This window comes from Pristis pectinata, chromosome 6 (genome assembly GCF_009764475.1).
Source record: "Pristis pectinata isolate sPriPec2 chromosome 6, sPriPec2.1.pri, whole genome shotgun sequence".
In the NCBI taxonomy this organism is placed as follows: domain Eukaryota; kingdom Metazoa; phylum Chordata; class Chondrichthyes; order Rhinopristiformes; family Pristidae; genus Pristis; species Pristis pectinata.
In genome coordinates this window covers 14,759,583-14,772,293 of record NC_067410.1, presented here as the reverse complement: position 1 = coordinate 14,772,293, position 12,711 = coordinate 14,759,583, and the positions used below count along the sequence as shown (strand labels likewise).

Here is a 12,711-nt window from a genome sequence, read left to right as displayed (position 1 = left end):
TCCTGCTTTTCAGCTTCCTTCCTAGTTCCCCATATTCACTTTTCGGGACCTCATCCTTTCTCCTACCTACGTCGCTGGTACTAATGTGTACCACGACTTCTGGCTGCTCCCCCTCTCCCTTTGGAATGCTGTGGACCCGATCTGAGACGTCCCTGACCCTGGCACCTGGGAGGGAATATAGCATCCATATATTTGCAAACTACCCTGTGCAACCTAGTCCAAATCATTAACATAGGTCAGAGGAAGAAGGGAATGGGGAAAAGTTAGATCAAACAGGTAGAGAGGCTTTGGGGAAGGAGAAGCAGAATACAGGCTGTAAAAGTAGTAAGGTAGATGGACTGAAGTGTGTTTACTTAAATGCAAGAAGTGTCAGGAATAAGGGGGATGAACTGAGGGCTTGGATAAGTATGGGGGACTATGATATCGTGGCTATTACCGAGACGTGGCTGACGTCAGGAGAGGAGTGGATATTGAATATTCCTGGTTTTCGGTGTTTTAAAAGGGATAGGGAAGGGGGGAGAAGAGGTGGAGGGGTGGCGATACTGGTCAGGGACACTGTTACGGCTGTGGAAAAGATGGATGTTGTAGAAGGATCATCTCTAGAGTCCGTATGGGTGGAGTTAAGGAACAAGAAAGGAGCAGTTACTCTACTAGGAGTATTCTATAGGCCCCCCGGTAGCAGTAGAGATATAGAGGAGCAGATTGGCAGGCAGTGTTTGGAGAGAAGCAGAAATAACAGGGTTGTTATAATGGGAGACTTCAACTTCCCAAATATAGACTGGAACCTGCTTAGTGCCAAAGGTTTGGATGGGACGGAATTTGTTAAGTGTGTCCAGGAGGGACTCCTGACGCAGTATATTGACAGGCCGACTAGAGGGAATGCCATGTTAGATCTAGTTTTAGGAAATGAACCGGGACAGGTGAAGGATCTATTGGTGGGTGAGCATTTGGGGGACAGTGACCATTGCTCCATAACCTTTAAAATTGTCATGGACAGGGACAGGTGCAGAGAGGACAAGAGGTTTTTCAATTGGGGAAGGGCGAACTATGAGGCTATAAGGAGAGAACTTGGGAGTGTAAATTGGGATGTCCTTTTTGAAGGAAAATGTACCATGGGGATGTGGTCGATATTCAGGGATCTTATGCAGGATGTTAGGGATAAATATGTCCCGGTGAGGCAGAGAAGGAATGGCAGGGTGAAGGAACCGTGGGTGACGAGAGAGGTGGAACGACTTGTTAGGGAGAAGAAGATAGCATACGTGAGGTATAAGCAGCAAGGTTCAGACAGGGCCCGTGAGGAATATAGGGTAGCGAGGAAGGAACTTAAGAAAGGGCTGAGGAGAGCTAGAAGGGGACATGAAAAGGCTTTGGCTAGTAGGGTTAAGGAAAATCCCAAGGCCTTTTTCAAGTACGTGAAGGGTAGGAGGATGGCTAGGGTGAAGGTAGGTCCGATTAAGGACAAAGGTGGGAGAATTTGCCTGGAGGCGGCGGAAGTGGGAGAAGTTCTGAATGAGTACTTCTCTTCGGTATTCACCAGGGAGAGGGGTCTTGATGATGCGGAAGGGAGTGCTGGTAGGGGTAATGTTCTCGAGGTTGTTGATATCAAGAGAGAGGATGTGTTGAAGTTGTTAAATAATATTAAGACAGATAAATCTCCGGGGCCTGACGGGATTTTCCCCAGGCTGCTTCGAGAGGCTAGGGAGGAGATTGCTGAACCGCTGGTAAGGATCTTTGAGTCCTCGTTGTCTACGGGGGTGGTGCCGGAGGATTGGAGGGTTGCGAATGTGGTCCCCTTGTTCAAAAAAGGTAATAGGGATAGGCCAGGGAATTATAGACCGGTGAGTCTCACGTCTGTGGTGGGTAAGCTGTTAGAAAGGATTCTAAGGGATAGGATTTATGAACACCTTGAGAATCACGGACTGATTAGGGACAGCCAACATGGCTTTGTGAAGGGAAGATCTTGCCTCACAAGCCTGATAGAGTTCTTTGAGGAGGTGACCAGGGAGATTGATGAGGGCAGTGTGGTGGATGTGGTTTACATGGATTTTAGTAAGGCATTTGATAAGGTTCCTCATGGTAGGCTTCTTCAGAAGGTCAGAGGCCAAGGGATCCAAGGAAGCTTGGCTGTGTGGATTAGGAATTGGCTTGCATGTAGAAAGCAGAGGGTTGTGGTGGAAGGAGTGCTCTCGGATTGGAAGGCAGTGACTAGTGGTGTCCCGCAGGGATCGGTTCTGGGACCTCTACTTTTTGTAATATTTATAGATGACTTAGATGACGGGGTGGAGGGCTGGGTTAGTAAGTTTGCGGACGACGCTAAGATAGGATGTGGATAGTGTGGAGGGCTGTCAGAGCTTACAGAGGGATATTGATAGGATGCAAAGCTGGGCTGACAAGTGGCAGATGGAGTTCAATCCGGAGAAGTGTGAGGTGGTACACTTTGGAAGGCAAGGTACTTGGCAGTGTGGAGGAGCAGAGGGATCTGGGGGTTCATATTCACAGTTCGTTGAAAGTTGCCTCACAGGTGGAAAGAGCAGTTAAGAAGGCCAATGGGATGTTGGCTTTCATAAGTCGCGGGATTGAGTTTAAGAGCCGCGAGGTTATGATGCAGCTTTACAAAACTCTAGTTAGGCCACACTTCGAGTACTGTGTTCAGTTCTGGTCGCCTCATTATAGGAAAGATGTGGAGGCATTAGAGAGGGTGCAGAGGAGATTTACCAGGATGCTGCCTGGATTGGAGAGTATTGAATATGAGGAGAGGCTTAAGGTGCTAGGGCTTTATTCACTGGAAAGGAGACATGATAGAGGTATATAAAATATTGAGAGGAATAGATAGAGTAGACAGTCAGCGCCTCCTTCCCAGGGCACCAATGCTCAAGACAAGAGGTCATGGCTTTAAAGTTATGGGTGGGAGGTTCAGGGGAGATGTCAGAGGGAGGTTTTTCACCCAAAGAGTGGTTGGTGCATGGAATGCACTGCCTGGGGTGGTGGTGGAGGCAGATACGTTGAACAGGTTCAAGAGTTTGTTGGATAGGCATATGGAGGAACGTGAGATAGAGGGATATGCGGGAGGAAGGGTTTAGGTAGTGTGAGGGTGGTCTGATGGACGGCACAACACGGTGGGCCGAAGGGCCTGTTTTGTGCTGTGTGGTTCTATGGTTCTATATACAATGAAAGCCACTATTCTAATACCAACCTTTGCATAACTCCATTGTACACTTAGCTTCAGCACAAAAAAACTTTTGCAACCACTCTTTTTGTTGTTACAGTGTCAGTTTCCTACCCATGCTGCTGTAGCCCCTTTTATTACAAGGCCTTCAATTTTGATGACAAGCCTGTCATGTGGCACCTTATCAATGGCCTTTCTGAAGTCACATCATCTGCACCTCTGTCACTCAATCTCATCCTTCCTGTAGTGTGGTGACCAGAACTGCACACAATATTCTACTTGATCATTGCACACACTGTTCTTGGTCTCCAACTTATCACAGACCTTCCTCTTCACCCTTCCCCATTTTATTGCATTTAAAAACTTGTTTGTTTTCTAGCTTCTATTCCGATTTTTTTAAAAAAATCATTGATCCAAAACATTAATTCTATTTCTCCCTCTACAGATGCTACCTGACCTGCTGAGTATCTCCAGAACTTTATTTTCATTTGGAATTTCCTCAAAGAAATTTTAACTTTCATCTGCATGAGAGCAAAGCTTAAAAGATCTCATAGTGAACACAGACAACCCATACAAAACTTGGCAAATTTAAAAAAAATTCTCTTTGACACAAGATTCCCTGATATTCTGTGAGATATGATTTCACTGTGATTTCATTAAATTTCTTGAATGTGCTCAACAAGACATGCTTTAACCAGATGGTACCAACTTACCCCTAGAGTTACCCAATTGCCACCTCCTCAGCCAAGTCACTTTTATTTCTTCTTCAGGAATGTTGGAATTCCTGAGAAAAATGATCCCATTACCCTTCCACCAGCCTAAAGGTGACATGATGGGGATAAAAGCAGGAGGTCATCTCCATGTGAAACCCTGAAGTTTTTTTTTACAGCGTGGTAACAGGCCCTTTCGGCCCAACGAGTCGTGCCGCCCACTTTAAGCCCCAAATTAACCTACCCGTACGTCTTTAGAATGTGGGAGGAAACCGGAGCACCCGGAGGAAACCCACGCAGACACACGAGAACGTACAAACTCCTTACAGACAGCGACGGGAATCGAACCCCGATCGCTGGCACTGTAATAGCACTCTTTACAATCCAATTGGCTTTCCGATATCTCACATCCTGTGTGACATGGCTTGAAGGTAATTAGCTGGAAATTCTTTCTCCTCAAGGAATTTTGGTTTACATACTCGTCTGGGACAGATGCATATTATATATGCATGAATATGTATGTGTCCAGTATGCTTAATAATTATTGTGATAGGGCTGTGGAGGTGCTATCCCCACCATTGCACACGGTCCTGTTCTCACCACCAACATTTTCCAGATTTCTGCCTTATACTTCAAAATTGCGATAACTCAACTGTTCCATTAATACAGGTCTTTGTGTCAGATGATTTCTAAGAGGCAAGAAACTGTTTCTACTTTGCTTCATTTTATTCACAGGAGAAAACAAACCATCTGGTTCAGCAGTGACCTCCAGGGAAGGAAATCTGCCATCCTTACCCAGTCTGGCCCACCAAGCTGGTTGGCTCTTAACTGCCTCCTTGGTTCAGGATCAGTCAGGGATAGACAATAAATGCGGGCATTGCCTGGATTGTCCAAATCCCAGGAACAAATAAAAATAAAACTTTAAGTGTTTTGGAGGAACCACAAAGACCATGCACCAGCTGAAATAGACTGCCAGAATTATCCATCAATTAAAGGGTTGAGCTAAATTGAATGAAGGCCACAAAGTAGTACACAATGCAACAATAACAACTGGGTTATTACCATAATCACCACTCGGCTATAATGAACAAATCTACAAAGTTGTGATTTCTTTCTCCACATTTCAGGCAGTTAATAAGATGCTTACCTGATTGACGGACAGTGGGATGGAAGCCTGACTCACTTTTGGAAGGAGTAAAGGTGTCACGGTGAAGCTTCTCCGTGCAACACTGATTCTTCCACTGCCGCCCAGGGGTGTGCATGGCAATGACATCCGCTCTGTGGAAGGAAAATGAGTGTCAAATCAATGTTCGCCGGTAGAATTGTGCTGCCCACACCAGCAACCCACCGAGTCAGCACTGTGATTGGCTGTTTCAGGGATGGACTGTCCAATGCCAGCCCTTAGACTGCAGTTTCACTGCTTTGGAAATCAGTTATTCAGCTAATGGATTGCAAAGTGCCGAGTAATCCTCTTAACAAAAATGCAGGATAAATGTAGTTCCATTAGGAGGTAGTTATAGAGTCATACAGCACGGAAACAGGCCCTTCAGCACAACTGGTCTATGCCGAATAAGATTCCCGCCTTAGCTATTCCCAATTGCCCCTGTTTGGCCCAATTCCCTCTAAACCTTTCCTATCCACATAGCTGTCCAAGCACCTTTTAAGTGTTGTTAATATTTCTGCCTCAGCCACTTCCTCTGGTTGCTCATTCCGTATACTGACCACCCTCTGGTAGTCATTAATAACTGACGTGTCTCAGAACTTCTTCTCATGGAGGGTGGTGAATGTCTGAAATTCTCTACCCTGGGGGGTTGTGGAGGCTAGACCATTGCAGGTATTTAAAGAGGAAGTGTAAAATTTTGTTTGAAAGATCAGGGAATTGAGAGCTATGAGGAACTGGCACAGAAGAGGATATGAGCCTTGGGGCAGACCAGCCATGACCATAATGGATGTTGGGGCAAGTGGCCTATTCCTGCTTCTATTTTCTTGTGTCCTTATACAGCTGCTCTATTAAACCCACTGATGAAATCCCAAATCAGTCAGGTTTTATTGCCTTGGTTCTATATGTTCATTTGTTAATATATAATGTTTTATTTTGTTATAGGTTACATATGAGGAAGATTATTGGAAACCCCACAACCATATCTGGGGGCAGGGTGTATAGCATTGGTTAGGGGCAGGCAGGACTTCTATTCTACCACTCTTTCTCCAACACAGCAGCTCTTCCAGATTCCCTGGGCCAGTTAACTTTAATGAGGGATTCATAACATCAGAATTGCCACTGGCAACCAGAGTGAAGGTTTACTTAAATCTACATTTGGATTATTCTAACACTAGTAGCATCAATAAATAGACTGCCTCAGGACTCTGTGTGACTGTTGTAGGATTGATAGTTCTGCCATTAAAGGACTGACTATGTTTTAATATGTTCAACTGCACCAATAGCAACTCTGTGTACACTTGGAAACTGTTTTATTATAACTGCTCAGCTTTGTTAATTGTAACAAAAGAATAAGGAACAAAAAGTCAAGGGTTCTTTGGTGCAGAACACCCTGTTTTTTTGTTTTGCAGCCAGTTAACACAAGTGTAAGGTAAAATCTGAAAACATTACAGAGTCTTAAAAGGTAAAAACAAATAACCTTCAAAAATGTTTGTGCCTTGTGAACATTTTAAGTTGCAGAGGCATCTTGTGGCTCACAACAATGGGAGGAAACACGTAGGGACATTGTATTCTGCTGTAGGATACCAGAGAGACAGACAGACAGAGAGAAGTGGAGACACAAGACAGACTGCAGATGCTGGAGGAACTCAGCAGGTCAGGCAGCGTCTACAGAGGGAAATAAACAGTCAACATTTTGGGCCGAGACCCTTCATCAGGACTGGAAAGGAAGAGGGCAGAAGCCAGAATAAAAGGGTGGGGGGAGGGGGAAGGGGAGGGAGCACGAGCTGGAGGGTGACAGGTGAAGGGGGGAGGAGGAAGTTAGGTGGGGAAAGGAGGGGGAATGATGTGAGAAGCTGGGAGGTGATAGGGTGGAAGAGGCAAAGGGCCAAAGAAGATGGAATCTGATAGGAGAGGACAGAAGTGGAGACATTTTGTTTCTGGTCAGTTTGATGATCAGCTGGGTTAGATTTTGATTTTATCACTGATACACTGGTGAACAGTTCAAGGGTGATGGTCAAATAAGCAGGACTAGCATTGGGTTTTAGGTATTTGTGATAACACCAAGTTCGGAGAGGCACCTGCTCTGTGCAAGAGAGAGGGGCAGTCATTCTGGTGCTTGAAGGGTTCAGCACCAGAGGCACTCTTTCACATGAGGTGTTCAACCGCGGACGGTCTGCTCCCACAGATGTACTTAAAAGATTTGATTGAACGGTTTGGGGAAATCATCACTAATGTTTTGGTGGAGGAGGAGGTGAGGGTAGGGAGGATGAGGAAGAAGGAAGGGAACATGGAGAGTGGGGAGATTATGGGTGAGGAGGTGGGGAGAGGAAGAGTGGGGAAAGGAAGAGTGGGGGGGAGAGGGGGGAGACGGGGAAAGGGGAGGGAGAGTAGAGATGTGTGGGGAGGGGTGGGGAGAGTAGAGATGTGTGGGGAGGGGTGGGGAGAGCAGAGATGTGTGGGGAGGGGTGGGGAGAGCAGAGATGTGTGGGGAGGGGTGGGGAGAAAGGGAAGTGGTGCCGGCAAGAGAAAGCAGGCAGGATACAAAACAGATCTATGATAGAGCGGAGGGCAGGAGTATGGTCAGATTTGATGGTGTGAGGCGTGGGAAAAGTAAAGAGAGAGTGAGGTGTAAATAGTTTCATAGGAACCTATAACACCACGGGGTGTTGGGAAAATAACGTAAGCGATGGTTACACAGCCAACGTGGCGGAGAGGCTGCAGAATGCCTGAGAGGAACTGATTTGTTCTTTTTTTTATTACTCCCTGCTGTGGGTGGGTGATTAAATGTAACATCCCTTCTCTTCCCCTGTTCACTGTTCCTCTGCTCGAACTTGGGAAGCTAAACGTGCTCAAAGCAGTTCATAAAATGTGCACTTCACAAAAAAAAAGGCGCGATTACAAAGAACCCCTCCCCAGTCAGACCCGGTTCTTTTCATCTCTCCCTTGGAGTCCCCACGCAACACCCCTCCCAATGCTTGATTTAAATACAGCTGAACCCAGTCTCTTCGTTCGTCTGTGTTGGTCAAGTAGAGGCACTCCAGATGCACATAAGAATCGAAATCCAACGAGTAAAACCCAGAGCAACAATTAGAAAATTAAAAAAGTTGTTGTTCCGCTCTCTAAAAGTGAAGAAGATACAAAGACAAAAATGTTACACACACCTGATGTTGACTTACGCGCACTTTTGCAGAGTTTGGGAAGTTCAGCAAAGTTTGCTACTTACTGGAGCCCGGGTCCGGCATCCTGTGTTGTGTCACGTGACCGGTGGCTGCTCTGGAGACAGTGAAATTGACACTGAAATATCAATGAATAGAGGCAACCAGATAGAGCAGCTTAGATACTTCGAGAGGATAGAAGACGTAGAATAAGGAGCAGGAGATAAATAACAGCACACAACAGAGGAACCACAAGGAAGCAAGGAGAGAGGCCTAAAAAGTAATCATTTCGCTGACAAGGAGAGAGTAGACAGGTGAGAAAACATTGCAGAAAGCAAACAGCCTGGGGAAATCCATCAGAAAGAGAGTAAACCAAAACAAAACTAGAGAAATGAGGACCTGATCAATAAAACACGGAGGATATAAAGCACAAACAAGGGAGAGAAAAAAAGGGTAAAAGAAATCAGGGTGAAAGTAGAGTAACAGCAGTGGGAAAGGACAAAACAGCAGCTGAATAGAGTGAAGGACAGATTAGAGTGAACAGACCAGAATATAGGTAACAATTAGATCACAAAGTGGAAATGAAGGAGGAAGCCAACTGTAAAGAGTGGAAGAGCAGAAAGTAGAGCAGGAAATAATGAGCGTGGAACGGAATTAGAGTATCTAGAATTGGCAATAAGAATTGGAAATAGAGATCAAAGGGAGAACAGGGGAAATATAGAGGGAGCCAGAATCTAGGTATGGGCAAGTATAGAGAAAGGTGAATGCAGTAAAGGTGGCCAAGAGGGAACATGAAGCAATGAAGCAGCAGAACAGAGTGAAAATGTCAAAAATAAGGGCAAAGAAACAAACTGATTAGGAAACACACCGGGAGCCAATGGCTAAACAAGGTACAGAGAGAAAGGGTAAGACTCTGTAAAATATTGCACAGAACATCAAGTACAGAGAGGCTTTCAGCCCAGTTATTTTCACATTGGTTTTTATAAGCCCCATGGATCCCCATTCCAGTCTCACTCTTTCATTCTCGGTTCTAGTGAAAGGTCTTTGATCTGAAACATTAATCCTGTTTCTCTTTCTACAGATACTGCCTGACCTGCTCAGCATTTGTTGTTTTCTGTAATCAATTCCACATTCTAACCACTCTGTGAGCAAGACAAAGCTACTTATTTTTATTCCTGTAGGATTTTATAATCTGCTATTCATAATCCACAAGCAGAGACAATCTTTTCACATTTATCCCATCCAGCCTATTCATAATCTCAGAGACTTCTATCACATCACATTTAACATAAGAGGAAGTAAAGGACGACTGGAGAAGACAACAGAGAGAATGTGCAAATAGAACAGAAAATACCATTCAAGGAGGGAACAAATAGATCAGTGACACATCCCCCTTTCAGTTTATTGACAAATATTTCCCTTTTCCCCCCACTCCAGATTACAAAATTGGGTACTGCTATGACTTAAAAGTGGTTTGGACCTGTATAAATGTATAATTTCTTAACAGGTCCTATTTTCAAATTAACATCAGTACCAAATAATCTTTGATTTAACACTGGCTGGCTTCTGACAAGTATGGAAAAGCCAACAACTGCAGATGCTGGAAATCGGATATAAATTCTGATGAAGGATCATTGAGCTGAAGCATTAACTCTGTTTCTTAGATAGCCATGTGAATGATAGAGAACTGGAGGGCTATGTGGGAGGGAAGGGTTAGATAGATATTAGAGCAGGATAAAATGTCAGCACAACATCGTGAGCCGAAGGGCCTGTACTGTGCTATTATGTTCTATGTTCTAGATGCTGCCTGACCTTCTGAATATTTCCACTAGCAGTCTCTGTTTTCATTTCTGGTGAGTGTGGGTGGAACAAATTGTCAATTTTCTATATGCGTTATGTTAAACAGCATGACTTACTCTTAATCTGCTCCTCATTTTCTAATACAAGAATGAATTTGAAAGAACATAAAGAATAGCCTTCAATCCCAATGGTTATTTCTTTTATTTAGTTTTGGCTGTAGTCTCTTCCTTAGGGGATAAGGCTCCAGCTGTGTAAATTGCCCATAATCAGGGGGTACTTGCCATATTTGTTTATCCAAACCTGGTACTTAGCTGCTGCAGCGGAGGTCTCAAGCTTACCTCACCACAGATGTAGCTATCAGATGTTAAATATTTCCCTACAGACCTCTTAAAGTTGTAGATATCAACAGAAATGCAGCTCATTTCTGCCAGCAACAAACCTGTCCATAAATCCCTTCCATTATTAGTTGCTTATTTCTTCTTGCTTGTCAGCATTCTTTCTTTTCTCCTGTGACTCTCCCTTAGACAGATTTACCTGTGAATTTCCAGTGCCTCATCCAATCGGATGCCCTTCATTTCTGAATTCTCTCTGCCTTTGCACCTCTCTCCCCATTACCGAGTCGTGGGTTCACATAGCAAGGAAGGAGGCCCTTCAGCCATTAAGTCCACATCAGCCATCAAGCACCCATCAACTCTAATCCTATTTTTATTCTCACCACATTCTCATTGACCTCCCCCAGGATTTTACCACTCACCTACATACTAGGGCAATTTACAGTGGCCAATTAACCTAGCAGCCTGCTCATCTTTGCGATGTGGGAGGAAACCAGAGCAGCTGGGGAAAACCCACATGGTCGTAGGGAGAACATGCAGACTCCACATGGACAGCACCAGACGTCAGGACCAAACCCAGGTCACTGGAACAGTGAGCCAGCGGCTCTATTGGCTGCACCACTGTCCAACTGTATTTGCTTAAAGTTTATATCTTTGGTCAAGCAATTAGGCACCTGTCCCAATGCATCTTTCTTTAACAGTATTCATTTGTGTCTGATTTGCACCTTGGGATGGGTTGAGCCAATTTACTTCATTAAAGACACTGTAAAATTGCAAGTTGTGTGGTTGGGCTTCTTGACTGAAGAGAGATTCACAAGCTAGAGAAAATCTACACTCTAATTTTCCTGTCTGGATAGCAACCAGGATCTGAAAATGTGGAGCAACACACAAAGGTGCTGAAGGAACTCAGTGAGTCAGACAGCATCTATGGAGGGAAATGGACAGTCGACATTTCAGGTCAAGACCCTTCATCTGGATTGGAAAGACGGCAGGGAGATAGCTGGTATTGGAAGGTTGTGGGAGGGGGTGGAACAGAAAATGTGGCTTGTTTCCTCCAAAAGACATTGAACTAGTGGTACCCCTCCAACCAACAAGTGCATTGGTTTACATTGGATAACTTAGTACATTACATAAATCAAACTGGAACATATATAAATCCTCAAATGACAGAACTCTGAGAAGGAAATTGTAAGAACTGGAAATGCAAAGTCAGTCAGTCAACATCTGTGAAGGAAAAAAGACTAGTCATGATGCCCCAGGTGTGAACTAAACACAAATTATAGATACTAAAGTCAGTGTTCAGACCAGAGGGAACGATGCTAACGATGGTGTTGCCCATGACACTTGCATTGTGCTACATTGGAACAACATATGGTGTCAAAGACTGAAGAATGATTCTCAGGGAGGCTTAGCAAACATCTTTGAAAAGTTTCCTCTGTCCTCCTGGTAAGTTCTTGCTGTGACAGAGTTTAAGGGGCGAGTACCTATTTTGAGAACAACGGTGTTGATCATCACAGCAAGGTGGCCCACTCACTGGAGCCGGCTGGGTGTAATTGGAGTCTTGGTGCTGGGTTGCTGGGCTTGGAGAGGACACTGGACCTGTTGCTGCTCCAATGCATTTTCATTGCAACATCTCACCTCCGATCCGGCCTCCTGCTGCATTGCCTCCACTCCAGAACCAACCTCAATCTTCAAGATTCAGTGTGTAGACAATGCAATCTCTAAGTTATTGTCAACTTGTGCACTGCAGTATACGATGGAGTGAGCCTTACATTAAACATCCACAAAACTCCTCTACCAACCTGCTGCCAGTGCACGGCACTGCGCCTGACAATAAAAGGTCCACAGTGACACTGTGCAGAACATGGACCACTTTCCAGATTGTAGGAGCAGCTCTCAGCAGAGGCAGACGTCAATGATGGAATTCACAATCATCTCCAGTACACCAACATGGCCTTTGTCTGAGGTTAAGAGTGTTTGAAGATCGAGACCCCATCCTGGCATAAAGCCATCAACTTCTGGTAACTCCTCCTTCTCTATTCCCCACCCCCCCCCCACCCCACTCCTTTGTCTTCCCTTATTCCTATGGCTCCCTTTCCCTGCCCTGATGACCCCACCCATCTCCTCTCCTCCCCTATCCTTTATTCCATAGTCCACTGCCCTCTCCTACTGGATTCCTTCTCCTTCAGTCCTTTGCCTCTTCCATCACCTCTCAGTTTATTACATCTTCTCCCCCTCCCTCACCCACCTACCTTCCCCCTCTCACCTGGCCTCACCTATCACCTGAACTCACTTATCCCCTGCCTGTGTCTACTCCTCCCCCTCCCCCCACCTTCTTATTCTGGCTTCTGCCCTCTTCCTCTCCAGTCCTGATGAAGGGTCTCGG

At 45.1% G+C, this 12,711-nt stretch overlaps 1 protein-coding gene across 1 annotated transcript in view; it reads right to left on the bottom strand.

Moving 5' to 3' along the window:
• LOC127571314 (uncharacterized) overlaps positions 1-11,987 on the bottom strand; it is a 31,177-nt gene extending 19,190 nt beyond the window's left edge. The window contains exons 1-3 of the mRNA XM_052017586.1: positions 11,860-11,987; positions 8,262-8,332; positions 5,024-5,154 (exon numbers count right to left, since the gene is read on the bottom strand). Coding sequence (XP_051873546.1) covers positions 5,024-5,154; positions 8,262-8,332; positions 11,860-11,987 — 330 coding nt within the window. The remainder of the gene's footprint in view (positions 1-5,023; positions 5,155-8,261; positions 8,333-11,859) is intronic.
• Between the last annotated feature and the right edge of the window lie 724 nt (positions 11,988-12,711).